Here is a 25241-nt window from a genome sequence, read left to right as displayed (position 1 = left end):
CATGTTTAGCTCAGCAATTTTATTTATTTATTTATTTATTTATTTATTTATTTATTTATTTATTTATTTTTAGCCCAGCAATTTTATAGGAGAACATGCTTCTGCACTCATTCTTTTTTCCAAAACTGCTTTTACTGAGGCACGATTGGCATACAAAAAGCCGTAGATAATTAACGTATACGACTTGATGTCTTTGGAGCTACGTGGACACCCGTGAACCATCATCAATGTGAAGGCCATAAACTTTCCCATCACCTCCCAAAGTTTCCTGTTGCCCCCTTTGCTTTTTGAGGTTCTTTTTCTTCTTTTTCTCCTTTTATAGTCAAAGCACTTAACGTAAGAGCTACGCTCTCGGTAAATTTTTAAGTGACAGTACAGTGTCATGAATTATAGGCCTTACTTTGTGCAGTGGATCTCCAGGACTTATTTCTCGTGACTGAAACTTTGCACCCTTTGACTAACACCTCACCATTTCTGTCTCCTTACATTCCCTGACAAACAACTGTTTTACTCTCTGCTTTCATGTGTTTGACTATTTTAGACTCTACCATACAATATTCGGTTTTTCTGTGTCTGGCTTATTTCACTTAGCGCAAGGTCCTCCAAGTCCATCTGCCTTATCACAAATGGCAGGATTTCCTGATTCTTTAAGGCTAATATTCCAGTGTATGTTTATACCACCTTTTCTTTTCTTTCTATACCGCTTTTTCTTTATCGACTTGTTTGTCAACGGACATCAGAGTTGTTTCCACACCTGGGCTATTGTGAGTCATGTTGCCGTGAACACGTGGATGCAGGTATCTCTTCAAGATCCAGATTTCAATTCCTAAATCTCCACTCAGAAATACCTTCCCTACCCACACATAATGTGATCTGAGCTACTTATAGACATTCCAAAAGATAGAACATAAGAATCTAAAAAAAAAAAAGAAAAGAAAAGAAAAAGAAAGAACATAAGAATCTAACCATTTGCTCATTTGCTTGTTCCACTGGAGGAATTTTTTTTTTTTTTTAAATCTAGGCCTAGAGCAGTACTTCACCCAAAAAAAAATAAAATAAAATAAAAAAGTTTTGAAGACCTGAGACTTCAGGAAAGGAAAATTAGTCACAAGGGAAAGTGTCAGTAAAAAACGGAGACTGGCAGTTACTATTAGCAGAAGATGGGAAACTAGTGGATTCTATTAGGACATAAAGGATGAAAGAAACTTGAAGAAAAAAAAATGTAATAGAGTTGGTGTGCGTCCTGAGCGTAAGAGCCCTAGCTTCGACTCCCCTCACGATCAGCGTACATGACTTCTCTGCCCTAGAGAATGGCTCGAGTCTGGTATATTTTGTGCAAACTGATGGATCTGACAACCAGCTGTCCCATAAATTTGAGGAAGGTTCTGTTGAGTTGACGAGTCAAGTATTTGTCATGCATGCCAGCGCTGAGTTCCAGCACCAGCGCAAACACCAATGGCACTGCCCCTCCTTCCAAGACTTCATTACCTAAAGAGATAAAGCCTACACATGTGCAGCAAGTAACAATCAAGGTCGACAATAAAGAAATCAAAATCTGTAACACTCAGGTACGGAATATGTCAGAGATGAGCAGCACGTGGCAAAATTCCAATGATGTGAACACTTCGAGAAGGAGGCGATCGGGGGAGGATGTGTGAAAATACAGAACAAATATTAAGCCTTGAAAACGGAGCAAACCAGGCAAGACGGGAAAAGGGGAGAGGACATTCAAAGAAGGACCTGGAGGCATCGGCGTTGCACACAGATCTCTGTTATTGGCGGGAGGTTGGTATTTTGTGAAGCTTTCGCGCAAATCTCCTCTTTAGGGAGGATCCTCTGCTTAATGGGCTCCGTTATTGTTTTCAGTTTCAAGGAGATGTTCAAATGCGGCAAGACCAAAACAGCCAAACAAAAAGCTTGTGCCGAGGTGATCAAACAGGAATACCAGAAACTCGGGCCAATGAGGTGAGACACGCCCACGCGGGCGCACGTGCAAACACTCCTACACACGCAGAGGCTTATGCGGCCTGTGTTTGTTTAAGGTGAACGTGCACCTTACCGTAATTTACCGTATTTAAACACGTAATGGGGGCCTGGAGCCCACTGACCTTTGTAAATATGACTCGACGTGACAAAACACATACTTCGGCCCAACAAAAATTCCCAGATAGAGTGGAAGGGAGCCAGGGCCCCGGCGAGGAGTCGAGTCCTCTAACCCGACGGTCACCCTCAGCTGCTGGTCGCCGTCACCTGGCCACGGTGTGGGGTCGGGCGGGCTCCGGTGCCTGCGAGTGTCCTGGCCCGGGGCCGACTAGGCACAGGACTCCTCCCGCAGGTACCAGGAGATCGTGACCTTGATCCTCTTCATCGTGATGGCTCTGCTCTGGTTCAGCCGGGATCCTGGGTTTGTGCCCGGTTGGTCGGCGCTGTTCTCCAAGTAAGCATCGTTCCGTGTCCCGTGTGCTGACCCTTCCCGTCTCGCCCCATTTCTCTCCTCGGTGGCCCCACAACTCAGAGGGTCGGAGGGACTCCTCTCTCTGCTGGGAAGGTGGCTCGATTGGCTCGGTTCTAATCTTTTCGGGACAAGAGGTGGGAAGGAGTGAAATGACAGGGGCGACCGCAGACAAGAGGTCTATGCCCAGCCGGGCTCCTCCGAACAGGCCCTGCTGGTCCCCAAGGGGTGAGGTGGTAACGGGCCTGTGGGTGCCAGTGGGAGCAGGGCCCCGGGTGGGAGCAGAGCCCCGGGGCCCCGCTGGGTCTCACCAGGCTCCTCGCTTGGGGCGAGTCCCCCACGTTTCCGGCCTGGAAGGGACACTGGCAATGGTCGCTCCACGATGGGGGGGGGGGGGGCGAGATGCGTGTTTCTTAGGTGACATGAATGCCACCCTGTCCTCGCTGGCCCCCCGAGAGAGGCTCACATTCTGGGATTCTTGCCGGCTTATTTTTTTATTCAGTTCAGTATCTCGTCTTGCCCTCTCATCGTGCTCACCTGTACCCTAGTTCACTATGACTCCATCCCTGCCCCTATTTTGTAACCAGGAATTTCCAAGTAAGTAGTCGGACCGATTCTACACACTGACGTTAGGAGCTGGAAGCTGGGTCACGTTAATTTTACCTCCTCGCATCTCCCAGGCCAGCAGTCATGCTGAGTCACATGAAGTGAGGGGGACGACGAGACTGTGATTTTCTAAATTAAGGACCAGACTACATATCAATATAAATACTTGGGTTTTTGAGATTTGTGCTGTTAATCCATCTCTCACCGAGGTGCTCGGGTTCTTAAATTGAGCAGATTCCTGGTGGGGACTTCCTGCCTCACACCCCACAGCGGAAATCCACGTTTATGGGGACAGAAACCAAAATTGTTGGGGTTAGAAGTACCCGGCCCACATGGAGTAAAGAATTCCCCGACCCCTGAGCCAGAGCCTTGGGCCGCGTGGGCCCTGTCACGGCTGTTGAGAGCTCCACAGGGGCGCAGGTCTCCTCCGGGCCCCCGGGCGCAGCGGTGCCGCGTGAGGGCGGGTTCCACGGGGTCGGCTTCAGACGGTGAACTTCGTGTTTCGAACTAAGACTTGTCACTTTGCAAAGTCCAAACACGAGGCAGCATCCGGTTATTCAAAGCAGGCTATTCATAGCAAATTAGCACTTAACACCTTCAGTATTACTTTTTAGTCTTATAATAGGTCCTAAACCAACATAAAGTGATTATTGTCCTTTTAAAATCTTACTCCTGGGCCACCTGGGGGGCTCGGCGGTGGAGCATCTGCCTTAGGCCCAGGGCGTGACCCCGGGGTCCCGGATCGAGTCCCTTGTCGGGCTCCCCACAGGGAGCTGCTTCTCCCTCTGCCTGTGACTCTGTCTCTCTCTGGGTCTCTCATGAATCAATAAATAAAATCTTTAAAAATAAAATAAAATAAAATCCTCGTCCTATTACCTTAGGAAGGGAGAAGGGAGAGTCTTCTCTAAACACCAGGGTGTAAAGACCAAATGAAATCAGACAGTAGCTAATAAAAACCAGGAAGAAATCCCAGCAGAAGATTCAATATAATCAGTCTCTAATTTCTATTCCTTACTGAAGGAGAGTGTAATTCAGGAGATACTTTGTTTGCAGCAGGAGAACAGAGTATATTTGCTATGGGCGGGTGCTCAGGTTACCTAGAATTCTGAGAAAACAATAGGAAAAGGAACAAAGGTTTGAGAGAAAAGGGGATTTGAGGATACAAATCTAATCAGCTTTGATTCATAAATTGCCAAAGCAAATAAAATTTGTGTAAGCCTAATATTTTGTAATGGTGAGACAACCTTTGTTCCTAATAAACTAAAAATAAAATGAAAATAACAATAAAATAATTATAGTTTTAAAAGTCTTTTGGAACAAAATGACTTCAGTATTTATAGCTTGATTTTATTTAAAGTATAATCTGTAGAATGTACATTATAGAGATTTTAAGCATTTCGAATTTCCAAAGCTAGAATGATATATCAAGATTTATGGCTACCACCTAATGTTTTCATTCCATCTGTTTGAACCTGGACTGAATTCAATGTGTCGTTTCATATAAAACAAAATCAGATTACATGATGCCTGACCTAATTTGGCAAATATACCGTAAAAAAATACAGCTCAAATAAAAGAAATAAGGAACAACAACATAATAAATATTGGTTACATTTGTTGAATGAATTACACCAAGATAGCTTTTTATTCAGCAAAGAAATAAATAAAATCTATATTTAAGGAAAACAGACTCCTTTATCAGACTCCTTTATCCTTTGTCAGGTTGAATAAAATAGTCCATTTCCTTGATTGTTTAGACTGCTCAAGTAAATCACAGATGTAGAGGCATCTATACTGTGGACACGTTGCTGAGTCACAGGAGAGCAAAATAATCTCCGGGGTGTACATAGCTCTTCTCAGACTGCAAATATTCACTAGCTAATATTGCTGAGTCTTAGAACTGAATTCTAATTATTTATGTCTGTTTCATTCATATCTGGTTTCCAGGTGCTTCTTAACTGTTGAGGCTTCTGGGAGCCTGTCTTATTTGCTGGAATGGCCTGGTGATTCTAAGACCCCATCTGTTCCTGAATCACTCTTAATTTGCACAGTGATCATTTATGAGCATCTCATAAACCATTCTAATAATTAATATTCTTGATTGAGTTTCATAGGGTGCAAAGCACTAAATGGGTTGATTTCATTTGTATGATATGGCTAGGGCCTATAATCACAGTAGCAGATGTTGCATCTTAGAAAAACAGATCAATTTCTTTTCAGAAGAATTTTAGAGGACTCCAGAAATACCCTTTCCTTGCCACAATGCAATAGTAGGATGTTATACAACAATCATACAGGGTTTTGCCTGGGCTAGCCAATTGTTGAATTGGCTCAATTCTCTGCCAATATAATTAAAAGAAATAATTCAAAGAAAAAGTCGTTTATCAAATCCTTAAGCTTTACCTTAAAAGGAATTTGCCATGTTGCCCTTGTATGTCAGCATGTATATTCATGGTTTTGAAAATAAGGAAACATTATATGTTGGAAACATATGGAAACAATGGGAACATGGTCTGAGATTTTTGGCTTTACTAAGTTTTAATATTTGGTTGGAAATCCATAGATGTTAGACCAGATTATCCAGAATGAAGAACCTATAACATCACTACTATTTGTATGCTTATTAGCATAGTCAATTGTTGTTCAGTTCATGCAAATTCTTGATGCAATTTTTTTAATGTATCCATCTGTCCTTTTTCAGGTATCCTGGTTTTGCTACAGATTCAACTGTTGCCTTGCTTATAGGAATCCTATTCTTTATTATCCCAGCTAAGAGATTGACTAAAACTACACCTACAGGAGAAATTGGTTGAGTATTATTTATAATTCTGAATGAATTTGACAGAAGAGAAAATATTACAAAATTCCATTGGTTTCAGTTAGTACTTAAAACAGAAAGAATGGACGTGCTCACCCTGTCTGGGCATGCCTTGTGTGCACATCGCAACCCTGATTCAGCCAGCACATGTTCTCCCCCTACAAGAAGGATCATCTTTCTTGGCAGAAGTGAGAAGTAGATTTCCTTATGTACCATGGTTAGGATTCCATTACGAGTGATACTATTTGGTCCACAATAAACCCACTTCCCCTGCCATAATCAGAATTAATCTTACTATTGGCAAACATAGGAACAAGAACTTGGAAGTCACACTTCATGAGGAGCCCTTGGTAATAAATAAGTGCTAAGGATCTAAAAAGATGAGGAATTTCAAGGGAAACTACTATTACAGCCTCACAGTAATCCTGGAGGGAATGCAAATCAAGCCCACACTTAGCAGAACCTAGTGTCACAAATGAAAGATGAGGTATTCCGTGGGAGCATTTGTTGTCTTTGTGATACGTGAATAAAGAAGTACCCACGTTATGTGAACCTACCCTTCCTTTGCCTGACACACACACACACCTTTTAAACATAGGATTCATCTGCATCTATGCTGTGTACTAATACAGTATGTTTTGGGTAGTCAGATTCCTATGTTATTATTGTGGGACAAATAGCTTAAAATTGTTTGAAAATAGTCTAGTATAGTTGTGGGCTTTTTTCTTGATGGCTTTTCTTTTATTTCTCTCTTTCCATTTTTTTTTTTTTTTTTTTTTTTTACTTAGATGGAACTGGGATTCATGCAGTTGGGTTGGCCCTTCTGACTCCCTGAGTCCAAACTGATAAATGACTAGAGTCAGATGTCTAGGACATGATATATGTAAATACCACAGCATAGATATAAGTGCCTTTTGTTCTTTACTTGAAACTAGAACATCTCAAAGCATGTTAGAAGGAGATATTAAAGTACAGAGTAACGATTTCTATGAGACCCTGAGGACTGACCATTGCACAAAGCCCTAAGGCCTGTCGGTGGCAAATGTTGAAGAACCAATGCTTGACTTAACTTTCCTGGCTCCCATATCTGAACCACCCACTGAGAAAGAGCCTTGCTTCTGTTGGGAAGAAAGAATTTTCTTTGCCCTTCAAGATTCTTGTAGCTGGACTAAGAATCAAGTTGACATGAGACAGATTAATGGTAGAAAATCAAATTTAATAGTGTGCAGGCAAGGAATCCACATAGACGTGGAAGTTCCAAAGGCAGTGAGGCAACATGACACTTTTATAAGCTGCGAAGAAGGGTAAGGGTCTGAGGATACAAAGAGGAAAAAGACCATGAGCAGGAAGGTGAGAGGAGATATTTAAAACAAAGGCTGCCTAATTATGAAGATAAGGTTCTTAGGTAAAAAGGAATCTTTATTAATCTCTCTCTTCCTGGTACAAGAGGGTAGTTGGGTAGTTGAGGGGGAGGCCAGGAGCTTTTTCTGAATCTGCTGGGTGTTGATTGCTTTTAACTCAAAATAATGTTCATGCCAAAGAGGCCCATCTTGGGACAGCCTGCCCTTAGACCCCATGCCCCTATCCACAATTCTCTCTCTTCTCATTCTTCAACTCTTGTTCTCCCTGAAAACCCACTCACGCTAGGTTTAAAAATGATATCATATGTTAAATTTTACATGAGAGGTACATTTCAGAGATGTTTGCATAATAACAGGACATATGCCTTAATTCAAGTAAGAAATAACAAAATTTCCATCAATAGTGATGGTAGGTTTGGCTTAGGTTTGTGGGAAAGAAATAGGAAGGGATCTTATCAGTAACTCTAAAATCTTACCTTGTAGAAGGCTGCTTGTTACACACAAATGTCAAATGTTAATAATATATTCATGGATGACTTTTTTTTCAATAAATCAAATGAGCCATTATGACCCAAATATCAAGAGAAATCTTCATGATAATTGCTTTATAATAATTTTAAGAGTCTTATAAATACTTAAATTATTTAATCTGAGCTTTGTTTTACACTGAAATCCTGATGAATCTATTATGACCTTCCTCATGATTTGAAAAAAACAATAAAGATTCAAGTAAATATTAGTGAATAAAAGTATAATGTCATACTGATGATTTTAGAACCAATGGCATATTATACACATTTTGTATAGCAAAGAATAGTACATCCCAATGCACTGTGTCGCTCATAGTAGGCAAAGATGTTAGTGAATGAATGAATGAAAGGCATTATAAAGGACAATGATATAGTCTTTCTAAGTTTACTCTGTAATATGATCCAAAGGATTTTTCCAAGATATGGCATTTTTTTTTCTTTTTTTGTAATGCAGTGTTCCACCTCAAGATAGGGATATTAAAAACTTCTCCTGAGATGGTGATTTAGGATAATAGAAAAAAAATGTAATATGGTCATAATTAAGCAATGTATAACTATTGGGCTTGTGTTTTGCAGTTGCTTTTGATTATTCTCCACTGATTACTTGGAAAGAATTCCAGTCATTCATGCCCTGGGATATAGCCATTCTTGTTGGTGGAGGGTTTGCCTTGGCAGATGGCTGTGAGGTAATATGCTGTGACTAAGATATTTAACAATTAACTAGACTTTTTAAAAGAAAAACAGGAGACATTCAAGCTTTGGCGTATTCAACTTTATCCTATCATTTTAATGATGCAGATTTTAATAGCCATGCAGTAAGTATACCACACAGATGAAGTGAGTTTAATAATTTTGGCAGGCTGCAGGCATTAAACATCATTTTTAAATGATGTCTCAGTATGTCGAAAGGGATAAAGCAGAGAAAATTAGAATTCTGCAGGAAGGGGGTAAAGAGGGGCAGAAGGAGAGGGAGAGAGAGAGATTCTCAAGCAGACTCCCCACTGAGCACAGAGCCTGATATGGGGCTCAGTCTCACCACCCTGGAATCATGACCTGGGCCAAAATCAAAAGTCAGACCCTTATCCAACTGAGCCACGCAGGCACCCTGAAGATTAGAATTCTTAATCCATGAAATAGTATTAGAAACTTGACCAAAAAGAAAAAATATAAAAGTCATATGTACAATGACTCCTCATAAAACATTCTGTTTATAACCTTATCTTACTTCATGATGAATTTGAGTAGCTCACAGACCTCTTTTCAATATATCATAGTCCTAAGGCTGTCAGAGAAAGAGAAGGAGAAATAATAGTACTTTATTACATCATTTATTTATTACATATTAAGTATGTTAAAGGTGCTTTGTACATGTTTATGGAATGAAGTCAGAATTTTATATAACCATGGCTAATATTATATTATGTCCAATTTTAAAGAGAAATAAAACCAACATAAGGAATAAAATTCATGTCAAGGTTACAATTGCTGATTCTGATTCCCTCACAATTCAAAGTAGCTGTCAAAAGAATGGAAGTTATTGATTCTGAGAAGCCAGATCTCAGTCTTGCTGAAATAGTAGAAAAGTGTATTTGTCTTATATTTCTATCATTTAAACTTGAGTGGTCTATGAAGCAAGCCAAATCTAGACATCAAACAACATTGTAAGTGGCACTCAGAATTGAGACAATTTCTAAGATTTTCACCCATTACTAAATCGTATTGCCGAGAGCTCAGTGTCCAAATACAAAAAAACCCAAAATGACAATAAAGTCAGAAACAAAAAAACCCTCCCTATAGGCTGTTAAGAAGATAGCTGATAGTTATTTGTCTTGAGAAGAATAAAAATTTAACTCCCCAGAAGCTAAAAGGGTGGATACAACACATCTCTCTCACCAACCTTTTTACTTTGATGACTGGATAAGGAAATGGAACAGCCATGAGCTTTAAATGTTGCACAGAAGGCTTCGAAATCCAGAAATGAGAGGTTTTTAATTAGTCAAAGGAGTAAAAAATTTTCATGGACTTTTTGAGAAGATACTTTCCTTCTAGGAGTCCTACAATGACTTTCAAGTGACAAAGGCCTCCCCAGACTCGTACTTTATATAAACTGGATAGATCATAGGACAAAGAAGTAGCAACTTTATTCTTCACAGTACACTAAGTGACTCAGGTACGAGCAATATTGATATAATCATAATGGCAAACTTTAAACATTGACTTAATAAAAATGTGGATATAAGAGTAAAAGAAATAGGGAGACACAATATATATATATATATATGGTTGATGATGTAAGAAAACTAAATCCTTATGTAACATGTTAGAAAGTTAGTAAACAGGGATCCCTGGGTGGCGCAGCAGTTTGGCGCCTGCCTTTGGCCCAGGGCGGGATCCTGGAGACCCAGGATCGAATCCCACGTCAGGCTCCCGGTGCATGGAGCCTGCTTCTCCCTCTGCCTATGTCTCTGCCTCTCTCTCTCTCTCTCTCTCTCTCTGTGACTATCATAAATAAATTAAAAAAAATAAAAATAAAGAAAGTTAGTAAACAATGTCTAAATGTGAAAAATAGGAAAAAGCATGTTTTAAAAACTAGCTATACATAGCTAATATGGCTTGAAAATTGTGTCTGAGGAACACAACTTAGGAGGGGAGAGAGGTAGACCAGAGGCTGCCATTTTCCTAAAGCCATATAGTGCCACATGACTTGTTAAACTATCCACATATATTAATTAGATAAAATTAAATTTCAATTGAAACAATGTGGGAAGACAATTCGAATTTCCTAAAGCATTTCAGTAGTTTTGAAATAAGAATAATTGAGAGCTTCTCTGTGTCAAAGCCGCCTAGATCCACCAAACCATGGGAAAATAGGAAAGATTAAAATTGTATTTTAGAAACTAAGTTCTTAGAGCAACTGGCATCTTATGCATTTAAATTATGTCTGATTAAAATGATTGTTAATGAATAATATTGAAAATTTTTTTTTTAGGAGTCAGGATTATCTAAGTGGATAGGAAATAAATTATCTCCTCTAGGTTCATTACCAGTTTGGCTGATAATTCTGATATCTTCTTTGCTCGTCACATCTTTAACAGAGGTAGCCAGCAATCCAGCTACCATTACCCTCCTTCTCCCTATATTATCTCCATTGGTGAGTATCTCATTCATCTGCTTTTATATTCATCAAAAGAAGAGTGTTCCACTCTGCTTGTTCTCATATTGTGGTATAGAATCATTTTGGGTGTGAATGATCTTCCTGTAAGTAACTTATAGGGTGGTCTTTATTTGCATGAATACATTTTTAGGAGACCTTAAATCCGGAGAACTCTTTTCTTCCACATTCAAGTAGAAGGATCTTAAGAGAAGCACTTACCTTCTTCTGTCTCCCCGGATTTTATATTTGCAGATCATCGGGAGGGTCAGCTTGAATCCTTTCTAGCTGTAAGACTTTGGGAATCCATGTTTCCTGGCAACTTTGGCTCTGACACTGACACTTCTCTCTTCGGATTATTCTTCAATTTCTGAGAAGTGGTTCATATAAGTGATCTGCAAATGAATGAAAACCTAGGCTTACACTCAGGCTTTAAGCTAAAATATCTTAGACACAGTTCTCTGCGGCCCAGGGAATAGTTTTTAAAGAGAAGTAAAAAAGCAGATTTGCAAGGAGAGAGAGGAAAAGACAGCCTTACTTCTGTCTCCCCACCTAGCTAGCAATTACAAGAAATAGCCTTAAGTAAAGTGTTTTTCTTATGGGGACAGCCTGAGTTTGGTGAAAGGATAGCACTTCAAATTAAGAAGGATCGCCCTTCTGGGATTGTTCTGCTACAGCTCAAGGGGCAGATGTTGGTGTTCTTGAGCTGCTGCTTCAAATTAGAGAAGAAATGTAGGCAGTTTTTAATGGTAAAATATCATTTTGGTTTTTCTCTTTTTTGCTTCTCAACAAGGCACAGTTAGAAAATTAGGTGATGAATTAAGGGTAGTAGTAACTCTTCTTCTAAAGATGATCCCTAAGCAATTTTAAATTGTATATGGCACAGGGGCAGACAATTAATGGAATAATGAGAAGCTTTGAAGCCAGAGGGACCTGAGACCTTACATACGCTCTACTGCTTGTCAGCTTTGTGTCTGGACAAGTTACTTTTGCCTTTCCGTGCCTTAATTTCTTATCTGTTATTTGGGGCTATAGTAGCCATCTCATAGGTCACTGGGAAAATTTAGTTATTTTATATAAATGCACCCCCCCCCCACACACACACACAGAGCACCTGGCACTAGATGAGTAAAAACTATTTTTGTTTGTATATGGTTCTTGAAGTAAATGATACTTTATTTTCTATATGAACTAAGCTACAGCACTTAAATAGCACTAATTACCATATAAAAACAAGAGGAAAATATTCTTCAAGTGATAACTGCATTTCTGAAGAATATTCTTCAAGTGATAACTGCATTTATGTGTATAGTATTAGGTCTTTAGATTTTAACGTGCTTCTGGGAAAGCTTATCATACTAATCTTGTTCATTTTGATGCTTGGTGCCTACCTCAAAATTTTACCTAAACTCCTTCTTATCTTTTCCAACAGGCTGAAGCCATTCAAGTGAACCCTCTTTATATTTTGATACCTTCTACTCTGTGTACTTCATTTGCATTCCTCCTACCAGTAGCAAATCCACCCAATGCTATTGTTTTTTCCTATGGCCATCTAAAAGTTATGGACATGGTGAGTGAGCTGAAATCAGGTCCAATAGACATCTTTGTGTGTGTGTGATGTCCTGGGTTATCACTCTTTTTACACACTATCAACTGCCAGGAAAAGCAAGGCTTTAGTTCTGCTTCTGAAGGTGAGTACATGATTGGTCACAGAACTGTTTTTAAAAATGGTAACTAGAAGCAAACTTACCATTAGGATTTGCAGTCACAAACACAAAGATACTGAATGCATCAATAACGTACTTGAAAAATGAAAAGAGCACAGAGTATGGGCAACACAATGGCTTAAACTCGCATATCAGGATCAGGATCCAACTTGACCTAGTCAAAAAGAAGAAATAGGGTTAATGAAATTCAGCAATTACACGCTGTGGTTTTCTTTCTTTCTTTCTTTCTTTCTTTCTTTCTTTCTTTCTTTCTTTCTTTCTTCTTTCTTTCTTTCTTCTTTCTTTCTTCTTTCTTTCTTTCTTTCTTTCTTTCTTTCTTTCTTTCTTTCTTTCTTTAATTTATTTATTCATAGAGACACACAGAGAGAGAGGCAGAGACACAGGCAGAGGGAGAAGCAGGCCCCACGCAGGGAGCCCGAGGTGGGCCTCCATCCCGGGTCTCCAGGATCACACCCTGGGCTGAAGGCAGGCACTAAACCACTGAGCCACCCAGGGATCCCCACGCTGTGGTTTTCTACCACAAATATTTTGCAGCAAATACTTGCTTCACATAATACACTGGACTCAGTACCTGCTGATGAAAGGTCATCTTTCTTGCTCTGATTCTAATGGTGGCACCTGACATAAAAGCACAAGCAATAATGAGACATTCAAGTGATAAAACATGGTCATTTTTCCCAAATACAAAAGTAGTGATTGTCAAGGACTAGTTTGAGAATATTCTAGTCTCCCCCTAACCTTGATTACCAACTTCCAAACCAAACAAGGAAAAAAAAAAAAAAGAATATAACCAAAGTAAACTCAATGAGCTTACTATGAAAATTCAGTTCCAAGGTCTCAGTTGCCTCCTCCCACACACAGTGCTGTCCCTACAACCCTGCAATGTAAAAACTCTGGAAAGCTCTCTATGCAGAAGTCACATAATATCCTTTTGGAAAAGAAAATGTGCATAATAGAATACAACCAGTGTCGGGTGTATGTGAATTTAAAAAATTAAAACAGGATTCTTGAGTGGGAAATATCAGAAAGGGAGACAGAACATAAAGACTCCTAACTCTGGGAAACGAACTAGGGGTGGTGGAAGGGGAGGTGGGCGGGGGGTGGGGGTGACTGGGTGACGGGCACTGAGGGGGGCACTTGACGGGATGAACACTAGGTGTTATTCTATATGTTGGCAAAATGAACACCAATAAAAAATAAATTTTTAAAAAACAAACAAACGAAAAGAAAAACCAGGATTCTGGATTAAATGAGTGGCTTGCATGGACAGAAAAGGGGGCCTCTGTAATAAACATTGCTAGGTATCCCCTTTTGCTTCGGGGCTCCATGTTTTAATACAGAGAATGCAGAGATAAGCTTTCTCTGTAAAGAGTCAGATAGTAAATATTTAACGCTCTCTGGGCCATATGCTCTCTGTCACAACTGCTCGGTTCCACCATTGTACATGAATGCAGCCAAAATATGTAACCACCATGGTTGTGGTCCCATAAAACTTAATTTGCCAAAACGGATCATGAGCAGGGGTTTGCCAACCTCTGTTTTAATGGATTAAAAGCAACTTTGAAATTTTTAGTGGACACCAGGATGATGACACAAGAGCTAGAAAAATGATAACTCTAAAGAAGATGAATAGAAGTGGCATTTTATTAAATCTCAATAAGAGAATACTGAAGGCTAAACTAATAATGGTATTGAGTGAATTTGAAAGATCCAGTTATCATATAGTGACCTGAACCTTATCCACTGAAATACAAGACCTCAAAACTCATATTCTGATTTAACATGAAATGGGAAATTTTTAAAGGGATTTTTCTTGAATCAGAGTGATTCCAGTATATTCCTAAAAGGAACCTCATAGAATTTGCAACTAAATGTCATTTAGTTGAGGATAGATTCTGTTTTGATATGAATGGAGAGCTCAATGTTTTGTGAAGTAACAACAATTTATGCTAATCATTTATGACATATATAAGTCTGACATCTACTTTCTGCGTTAGTATTCTGATTCTCCTATAGGTTTTCTTTTCAGGAAACTGACATTTATGCTCTTCCCTATTCAAGGTTAAAGCTGGACTTGGTGTTAATATTGTGGGTGTTGCTGTGGTGATGCTTGGCATGTCCACCTGGATTTGGGCTCTATTTGACCTCTCTACTTACCCTTCCTGGGCTCCTCCAATCAGTAATGAGACCATGCCATGACAAGCTGAATGCTATGACTATCCTTTGGTGAGTTTTGGAAACTATTGAGAATTCACTGCAGATACGGCATTGGAAAATTGGTGACTCATTTAAATTAGTCCTGTTGTAGCTGCTGTGGTTCCAGTAAACACCCAAAACCTGCCGTCGTAACCTAGAGTTCACAATTCCTTTGAGACGCAACCAAAGAGCGACTACGTCCCTTTATCAAGAAGCCCACAGCTGAGATTCTGCTCATGGACCATATGCATCCTGCTTCATCATAAGAATAATTTATAACATGACCTTCAAAAAGATTAGGCGATTTACTTCATTTTACATTTTGGGTTTGGTGTAACATTTCAAACATCAATTTATTATCTCAAAAACTTCCCGTAAAGTTTGAAATAGAAAATAAAACATACCAGTTAGTTAATACATGGATAAATCATTCCTGTTGTGTTGTTGAAGGGAATTTGTTGAAAAACCAACACTGTGGTCATCTGCACCGTATTGCAGAAAAAAGTTTTAGTCTAAATGAAATGTGCATCCTCCCATTTAGAAAATACCATATTATTCTTCATGTATAGATATGGCATGAAAATTGAAATTGAATTAGTAGTTTCAAAATTATAATTGAATCAACTAAACAACAGAAAACTTGTAGATAAGGATTAATTTCTACTTGACCGTGTGGTTAGATTAATGTAATTCATACCTTTAATATCTCAGTGTGCTAAGAAATGCATTTTGTAGGGCTGTGACTAATGCTTGCTGTGAGATGCACTGTTAGCACAGCATAGTTATAAAAGAAAGCTAAACACTATAGAACTATTAACACATTTATGTAGCTGTATAGCAATTTTGCTTTAGTGTTTATCTTACTTCAGAAATACACAAAGTTAGGGGTGTCTGGAGAGCTCAGTCGGTTAAGCATCTGACTCTCGATTTCGGCTCAGGTCATGGTCTCACAGTCATGAGATCGAGCCCTTGCCTGGATCCTGCTTAAGATTCTCTCTTTCATTCTCCCTCTGTTTTCTCTCTCTCTCTCTCTCTCTCTGTCTAAAAATAAATAAGTAAACAATAAAATAAATTTTTAAAAGTTTAGAAATAGAAATACATAATGTCATGTAAAAAGACTCAGAAATTTAAATGAATTATCACTATGTATAGAGACAGAAAAAGGTCACACAACTCCATTATTATCAACATTGAGATGAAATATCAGATGGAAAATAAGAATAAAACTGTTGAAAAATTTACAAAAAGAAAATGAATTATTCATGGGCAAACAAACAAAAAAGGAGATCTAAACATTCAAACAAAAAGTGGAAGAGAATAGTCTCCTAATATGAGGGTTGTGAACAGGAATAAGGTCTATTGACATTCCAAAATCAGACTACAAGGGGAAAAATGACAATCAAAAACAAAATAATGTGCAGTTAGGAAAAGATGGAGAAGTTAAAACATAACAAATTTCATTCTAAAAATAAAAAGGAAGAGAGGCCAAGAAAATATCTTTGGTATTTTTAATCTTCATAGAAGTCATCAGACCTGGTTTGGGGTTTTTTTGTTTTGTTTTGTTTTGTTTTTGTTTTTGTTTTTTGTTTTTTGTTTGTTTTTTTGTTGTGTTTTTTTTTTTTTTTTGCAAATGATGGTATTTATAAAGTTGTTCTTAAAAATTAAATATAGTAAAAAGTATTTTTAAAAAGGAAGACATTTCTTTAAAAAGCATACATGATAGATTGTCTATTATCTATTTATTAGTCAATGCACAATTTGTCAATTTAAACCTTAAAATATACTGCCACTTTATGTATATCTTCTAAGTTCCCCCCTATTCATTTGTTTCTTTCCCTATCATATGTTACATATTTACTTAAGATCAATAGTATTTCTTTTGGGCTTTTTTCTAGTCATTCAATTTATCACTGCCGAATTATGTGATGAATACATTTTAATTATGAAAAATGAAATGACTTTTCAAATTAGAATGAGTAAGTTTTGCTCTCAAGAAAATAATATAAACATTTCAACTTGAATCATTTTAATGAATTACTTCCAACAGCTGCCAGCTGAGTGCAGGAAAAGTAATACTTAGTCAAAATTTGTTTAAGTGAGCCATATCATTCTCTTGCTACATCTTTCTGTTTAGTTGGTATATCAAAAATGACTTAACTCATCCATTTCACATTTGTTCCATTTACATCAAAGTTCTCAAGCTCTTTTAGTTGGAAAGATGATCAAACAAATCTCTGTCCTCCCACTCTATGGTAGATAGTGTTTTTGTCATTATCCTCATCCTTACTTAAAGGTTAACTAGAAATCTTTGTCACTTTAAATCCCAGTATCTCACTTAGGGTTGGATCTTGTCTAGATAATAGTAGCAATTTCACTAAGTGCCTATTTACTGTCTGTTCATGCAAGTGCTTGGAAGACTCCACCGACATGTGTGGATCCTTCACTCACCCCAACCGCCTCTGAACATGTCAGCATCTCCAGAACTCAGACTTCCTTCCTTTCAAATGTCTGCACTCTTTCCACCTCACTTGGTATCCAAGGCTTTGTTCTCTCCTTTCAGCCTGGACATTAGGAAAGTATGCTTTTTGCCAATGGTACTAATTAATCCTATTAGCCAAAATGGATTAAAAAAAATTATCCTGATACCTGAACTGTTTCTTGACATGTGTACTGCATAGGATTATATTTCAAAGATTTGTTATTAAATATATTATTCTATCTCTGCCATGGCTAAATATATGATAAAGATCTGTGTCATCCGTCCTTTTATTCCAAAATTTTACTGATTCAGTTAATGAATGACTCTCTTTGCTTGACTTATGTGAATTTCACCAAATTAAAATTTTTTAAAATTTTTAGGAGGGGTAGGGTTGTACTAAGAACAAAAGAATAAACTCAAACAAACTGGGTCAGTTTTAGTACTCTAACATAATCTAAAAAGGAAAGGTTAAAATTGTTAGTCTAGGACACCATTAGCCATGCTATTCAAAAATGAAGCACTTTAGTCAAAGGAAAAATTTGCTAGGTAAGTTTTGAAAACACACATATCAAAACCACAGGTCCCCATTGTAGAAGCGAGACCAGACTAGCCCAAGAGCAAACAGTGAAACAATACATAACCAAAGCAGAAGCTAAAGGGTTTTTCCAAATATGGGGATCTTCATTTACCTTGGAAGAAAAAGACAGCGTTTAAAAAAAGAAACAAAGGGACTTTTCTTACTTATAGTATAGTGGTAGAGATACTAGGGACAGTTTTGAGGGGAGTAGATCTTAAAGCCAAATAATAATAATAAAAAAATATTGTATTATGTGCATTCTGTGTCAGCAAGAAAATAATGGAAATTCTCCAAAGAGAAAGATGATGGAGCATCAGCAAGAATGCAGACGTGGCAACTGCTAATCCCTAGAGAGCTCAACATTTTCTTTTAACAGATACACAAGGAACAAGGGGTGGGAGACAAAGCCAGGACCCAAGCAAGTTGTGGGTTGAGTGGAAAACTATGAGTGAGGATCTCAAAGGACTGTGTTCTCTGAAAAGATGTAAGCTAGGACAAAATCCCATTTTATAAAGGGAAACCTCAAGGGAACCTCGATGTCTTGGCCTATGCACTGGGTGAAGGAATCTCCCTGGAGAATTCACAATGTGCAGGTTATGGGCCAATACCAGTGTGGGGGTGGGGGTGAGGGAAGACCAAACCCTTAATCTCAAACTTTATTTTAAAACAATTCCGGGTTGATAGTGTGCCTGAGTACCTGGCAAAAAAAGGAACACTTTCTTCAACCTGGGGCTCAACATATTACTAAGATTAAAGCTCGGCAAGAGATTATGATCGAAACTTGTCAATTATGCTAAGACAGAAAACATTACTGTTCAAGAGCCACATGAACAAAAGAAACAATCCGAGTGCAAAGACAACAGATACTCTAATTATCAGATAGAGAATATAAGATGAGGAAGTATGTTTGAGAATATAAAAGAGGGTATTGTAAATGTAATTGTGGTAGGAAGAATGCTGAAAATGTCTCCTAAGACTTCTGGCTCCTGGTTACTCAGTCAGACTCCAATCTAGGTACTGCTGTGAAGAGGTTTTACACATGGATTCAGCCAGCCTTAAACGATGGAGATTATCCTGGATTATTCAGGTGGTCCTAGTGTGATCCTATGAGCCTTAAGAAGCAAAAGAGAAAGGTCGAAGGATCAAGGGGGTAAGATGAGACAAGGGGAAATCAGGGAGATTGAAAGCATGAGCAGGATGGACCCAATATTGGCGGTTTTGAAGGTGAAAGGATTTATAAACCAGGGAATGCAGAAAGCCTCTGGAAGCTGAGAATGACCCCTGGTTGAAACCCAGCAAGGAAACAGAGTCGTCAGTCCTACAGGCGCATGGAACTGAACTCTGCCAACACGTGGGAAGCCTGGGAGTAGCTCTCCTTAAGAGCCTCCATTAAGGAGGACAGCAGAGGGAGGCCTCGATCTTGGTCCTATGAAACTTGTTTGGACTGGCCTGTTCATCTACAGAGCTTTAAGATAGTAATGACTATTGTTTTAGGCCACTAAATTTATGGTAGTTTTTTTCATGACAACAATAGAAATCAAATAATAAAGAATGAGAGACTGTGAAAAGTGACCATATCTGAAAAAGTATTGAATAGGAATTTTAGATATGAAAAGCATGATAATTTAAATTAAAAATGTAATGAAATGGTTAAATAGCACATTACACCAACTAGGAAAGAAATGTGTGTGAACGTGAGGACACATTCCAAAAAAATTAATTAGAACGCAACACAGAGATAGACAAAAGGAACTCTGAAAGGGACATTAAGGAAAATACAAGCCAGGATGATAAATATAACATATGTTTAATTGAAATTCCAAGACTAGATTAAAAAACAAGGGAGACAACAATCATTGAACACAATGAGTGATAATTTTCCAATACTAGTAAGTGAAACAGAATTTTTCAGGAAGCATAAAGAATCCAAAGCAGGATTTAAAAAGAAAAAAAAAAAGTAAATGTACACTCACCTCCATGATTGTGGAATAGTGGAACCCCCAAAGGAAGGACAAGATCTTTACAGAGAAATTAAGGCTTAGCCTAAGGCTACCTTCTCCAGAGCAACTGGAAACAAGTATCGCAAGTGCGAAAACAAGGAACCGTCAACCTAGAATCGTACATCTAGAAAATCTACATTTTAAGAATAAAAGGAAACTCAAGAATTTTCAAACTCGCAGAAACTAAGGGAGTTTACCACCAGCCAAAGCTCCAAAGTTACTTCCAATGTCTATAACAAAGGAAAAGATAATCCAAAAAAGAAAATAATGTGACACATTATACGTGGGTTTAAAAAACCGACTAGAATTAAAATCCTGCAAAAGTGTAACATACAGTTCAAAGGAGACAAAACATTCTAATTTTCTCTGAAGCCCCCATTTTTCTTGGCGGCAGAACACTTAATCTAGTTGAATCCAAGTCGAATTCACCATGTCTGTGTTTTAATGGATGTCAGAGTTTAATTTAGTCAACTCGGCCTTACGTTTTTAGAGCCTCTCTCTTATTGATTTCGCTTAGGGGTTTTATCTAAACTGTGTAGCGGGTGCGTCCACAGCCCCCTGGGAGGCCGGCTGGAGCTTCTGAACCCAGACTGTGCCCCCCCGCGCCCCATCCGACCCGTCGCTCCACCTCTGCAGAGCCAGCCTCGTGCTCTCTGCACCCTGGCCCCCGGTCTCCAGGATGGAGCCCCACCTGCGCCCAGAAGCCCGGCCCCTCCCCGCCCCAGGAAGTGCTCACTGCTTCTGCCCTGAGTTCTAGTAGCAAGGGGTTCACAGCAAAAATAAGGAATGTGACCTCGTGCCCCAGAGGGGAGCCTCGCATCACAGGAGGCCCCGCCCCCAGCCCTCACCTGCGCGGTCCTCACCTGGAGCAGCCGGGCACGGCCTCTAGGGCCGCGGGGATGAGACGAGGGGTCACGGAGGCCCCTCCCCGGGCTCGTGCAGGCGCAGCGGGGTTAGCCCCAGGTCCCCCCAGGAGTCGCACCCACCACCTGGGTCTAAGCCCTGCTTTGGAAGACTCTAGCCGGGTCTCCCCGGAGCCTGGGATTTACGGTAGAAGGGCGACTCCTGTTTGTAACGCCTAAATGCAGATTTCCAGAAAATCTTATTTTTACAAAATCAGTCCTTGGTTGAGAGAGAGCCCTGGAGGTCAAAGGGTGAACGAAGCATGTATCTTTTTAGACGGGCCCCCACTTACAGAGCCCGGCTCAGGGAGACAGTCTAGGAGGGTTTCCACCCCACATGGGATGCTGCAACCCAAGTTCAATAACTTAGTGAAATAATAATAGTGGCATGTTGGTGTCGAATGAGCCTCTCGCTCCATGAAATTATTCTCATCACTGTTCTCACTTCAGGGATGTTCAGAGAGTTCACCCACCCCCGCCCTGCTGCTGGTACCCCCAGAGCTTGCCCGCCAGGGTGTTGATGGATCCTGACACCTGTAGCCCACCTGTAGTGCACCTGCTGGGGCCCACGTGCCCTCTGACCCCCCGTGGCCATGGAGTCGACACCTGCCTTTGTGGCTACAGTTCTGTAAAAAGTATGACCGAAAGATTGACCAAATATTGGAAATGTCACGCAGCCTCCTCCTTTGTTCCCAGAAAACGTATGTGCTCTTGCCTCTATTTGCAACAGCCAGCATTTCCATTATTTTTCCTTATTTATTCTAATTGCTTCATTCTATCCTTTTTTATCAGCACACCTGTCTTTCTTGACATATTGTCTTTTATTTTTATTTAAGCAAATGCGCTTAGACTTCTCAGAAAGTCAGACGCTACGTTTGTTAGAATCTCTAAGAATACTGGTCTCTGACGGCGTTTCCACACACAAAAAAATTACAAATAGATCACTTCATCCATGTATTCCAACCTCTGTTGTGGCCTATGGATAAATTTTCAAATAAAGCTGGAAAATTACCTACCTTATATTCTGTGCAATGGCTTTCAAACTCCAAGTCATCTTGATAGAGAGTGAGGGAAATGTTTGCTGGAAAAGCTAGGAAAGAAGAGACGAGATGTTTTGAAAAAAGCAAGTTTGATTTATCCTAACATGACTGCCATGAAATTGGCTTCCAGTTTGACAAAAGACATTGATTCTTCAAACACTTTTGTATCTATTAGACGTCAGCCCTCCAGACTAGCTTCCAGGGTCCTTCCTTAACACTCTTGATGATGTTCAGGGATTTTACCACCTTAGACAATGAAAATAAGCAGGTACCAGTCGCAAAAAAGTTTGAGACTAGCACAGGAGCCCAATGAACTCTAGTCATAACAGATAAATCAACTCAGGAAGAATTGACATCATAAAATTTCTGAGCCTCCTGACCCAGGAGCACGCTGTATCTCTCTATTTAGGTATTCTTCAACTTCTCTGGGCAATGCCGTAGAGCTTTCAATGCACAGTCTTGTTCATCTTTAAACACATTTATCCCTAAGTGCTTCATGTTTTTGATATCACTGTATTTCATTTTTTGACGTTATTGTAAGTGGTCTGTTTTTTGGCACCAATTTCTGATTGACAGTTACCAGGATTTAGAAATGCCTCACATTTTTATAAACTGATTTTGTATCTTCACCTGCACTAAGCTAACTTATTATTTCTACTTGGGGTTTGTTTGTTTTTAAATAGATTTCATAAGACTTTGTACTTAATAATATCTTCTTTGAATAAACTCAGTGAAATTTATCCATTCCAATCTAGATATTTTTATTTCTCATTTTATCTTAAGATATCCTTGTCTTTTTTCTGCCCTTAGTAGCAAAGCATTTTTTTTAACCATTAATCATGAATGTTGGCTGTAGAATTTTCAGAGCCTCTTTATCAGATTGAGGAAACTTCTATTGCTAGTTTGCTGAGAGGTTTTGTTTGTTTTTTAATCAAGAATGGATGTTGGAATTTGTCAAATGCTTTTTCTATATCTTTGGAGCTGATCTTATGATTTTCTTTATAAGTCTGTTAGTATGCTAAATTACATTGAATTAAACAGACTTTGAACATATTTTGTATTTTTATATATATTGGTATATTTTATTTACTAAAATGTCATTAAGAATTTTTGCACCAGTGTTCAGGAGGGACATTGGTCTGAAGCTTTCGGACCTTGTTGTTGTATTAAGGTAATGCTTGCCTTGGAGAATGAGCTAGAAAGCATTTCTTCTCTTTAGTTGTCTACAAGAGTTGTAGAATTTAAATCCTTTTGAACTTACTGAGATTTGTTTATGAAATTTACATTCTGATAAATATTCTGCCTTGAAAAAGATATGTATTCTGCTATTATTGGGCAGAGTCTTCTAAAGTGTTAATTGGGTCCACTTGGTTGCTACTTTTTTTCATATTCTATATTCTGACTGATTTTTTCCCCTACTTGTTCTATCAGTGATATATTGAGAGAGGAATGTTAAAATCCTTGCCTATAATTGTGGATTCACCAATTCTTGCATTTTTATCAGGTTTTGCTTTATGTTTTTCAAAGCTGTATTTTTTGGTTGATGTGCCAATGTTTAAATTTGCACATTATGCCTTTATCCCCATGTGATGCTCTTTTATCAATGTTGGTATTCTTCACTCTGAAATACATTGATATTAATATAAGTATTTCAACTTTTTAAATTAGTTTTAGCATGAGTTATCTTTCTCCAGCCTTTTATTTTTAACCTACTTGAGTTTTTAAAGTGAGTTTCTTGTAGGAAATATAATTGAATCTTGCTTTCTTATGTTTTAATAAAAAATGACAGATTCTGTCTTTTAATTTAGGTGTTTAGGTCATTTATATTTAATGTGATTACTGGTATAATTGCACTTAAGTCTACCATTTTGCTATTTTTTTCTATTTCTATTTCTTCTGATTTATATCCTTTTTGATGGGAAATGTATTTTAATTCCTAACTCCGTTCTTTTGAATGTAATGTGTATTTTTTTTTCTTCTGGTTGCCTTTAAGATATTTTTCTTTATTACTGATTTTGTGTAATCTAATTGTGAGGTACCTTGATGTCATTTTCTTTGTTTCTAGTGTTCAGGGTTCATTAGGCTTTGAAGTATTTATAGGTTTGTTTGTTTTTTAATCAAATCTAGAAAATCTTCATCTACTATCCCTTAAAATATTCTCTCTACACCTTTTATTTCAGAGACTACAATTACAAACGTATTTGGTCACTTGAAATTATCCCAAAGTACACTTGCTGGAATGGCTCTGTTTTTGTTCTTTGTTTTTTCCACCATTTTCTCTGTATTATTTTGAATAGTTTCTATCGCTACATCTTTCAGTTCACCAATTCTTTCTTTTGCACTGCTGAATCTTCTATTAAATCCATCAAGTGTATTTTCCATTTAATGGAAATGTAATTTTCAACTCTAGAAATTTGACTTAGGTCTTTTATATTTTTCCTGTCATTACTGAGCATATGTATATTTTTCTCTACCTTCTTGAACATACATAGTATAGTTTTAATAACTTTTAATGTTCTTGTCTACTAATTCTATCACATATTCATTCCTGCCTCTATGTCTATTGCTTGATTTCTCTCTCTTTCAAGAGTCAGATTTTCCTGCTTTTTCTACCTGATATGTTTTTTCAATTGAAAGAAAGACATTGCTTATTTTGCTTTGTTTAATACCAGATATATTTTTATTCCTATATACTTGAATGTTATTCTGGGACACAGTTGCATTATTTGGAAACAATTTGATCCTTTTGAGGTTTGTTCTTCAGAGTTTTTTTAAAGATTTTATTTATTTTTGACACACACATGCAGAGAGGGAGAGAGAGAGAGAGAGAGAGAGGCAGAGACACAGGCAGAGGGAGAAGCAGGCTCCATGCAGGGACCCCAACGTGGGACTCGATCCCGGGTCTCCAGGATCACGCCCTGGGCTGAAGGTGGCGCTAAACCGCTGAGCCACCCGGGCTGCCCTGCTCTTCAGATTTATCGAGTGAGACTAGAACACCCTTTAGTCTACAGCTACACTTGCCTCACTACTAAGACAATGCCCTTTTGAGCATTGTACTTAATGCTCCATTAAATTTAAGGTTTTCCATTCTAGCTGGTGGGAACATGAATTATTCCCAGCCCTGTGTTAGCTTTTGGAGTTTGTTCCATCTAATAATTTTGATTAGTTCTTTCTTCACCCTCAGGTAGTTTCCTCTGAGACTTGTGTTGATCAGTAGTCAGCAGAATAGTGGACAAGATGCCCACAGATCTTTATGCACATGTCCCATGTCCGTGCCTGTTTTTCCTTTTTGATTCTCTGCCTGAAAACTGTAGCTACCACCTCTCTTCAGTCTCCCAGCTCCAACTATTCAACACATGATCACCAGCATCTGCCTGGATTCCTCCTTTTTTGAACTGCTGC

General features: G+C 38.6%; 1 protein-coding gene across 3 annotated transcripts in view; it reads left to right on the top strand.

Annotated features, from left to right (window-relative positions):
* SLC13A1 (solute carrier family 13 member 1) overlaps window positions 1-25241 on the top strand; it is a 104640-nt gene that overhangs the window by 61991 nt on the left and 17408 nt on the right. For 2 of the 3 annotated variants that reach the window (XM_038557516.1, XM_038557515.1), the window contains exons 9-15: window positions 1867-1965; window positions 2336-2437; window positions 5760-5866; window positions 8344-8453; window positions 10757-10918; window positions 12351-12488; window positions 14707-14871. In XM_038557516.1, coding sequence (XP_038413444.1) covers window positions 1867-1965; window positions 2336-2437; window positions 5760-5866; window positions 8344-8453; window positions 10757-10918; window positions 12351-12488; window positions 14707-14844 — 856 coding nt within the window. In that variant the 3' untranslated portion in view covers window positions 14845-14871. Of the gene's footprint in view, window positions 1-1866; window positions 1966-2335; window positions 2438-5759; window positions 5867-8343; window positions 8454-10756; window positions 10919-12350; window positions 12489-14706; window positions 15265-25241 lie in introns of those variants that run through there. The other variant, XM_038557514.1, reaches the window with a different exon arrangement.

This window comes from Canis lupus, chromosome 14 (genome assembly GCF_011100685.1).
Source record: "Canis lupus familiaris isolate Mischka breed German Shepherd chromosome 14, alternate assembly UU_Cfam_GSD_1.0, whole genome shotgun sequence".
Classification (NCBI taxonomy): domain Eukaryota; kingdom Metazoa; phylum Chordata; class Mammalia; order Carnivora; family Canidae; genus Canis; species Canis lupus.
The sequence above is the reverse complement of the archived record's forward strand: the minus strand, read 5'-3'. Positions and strand labels throughout refer to the sequence as shown.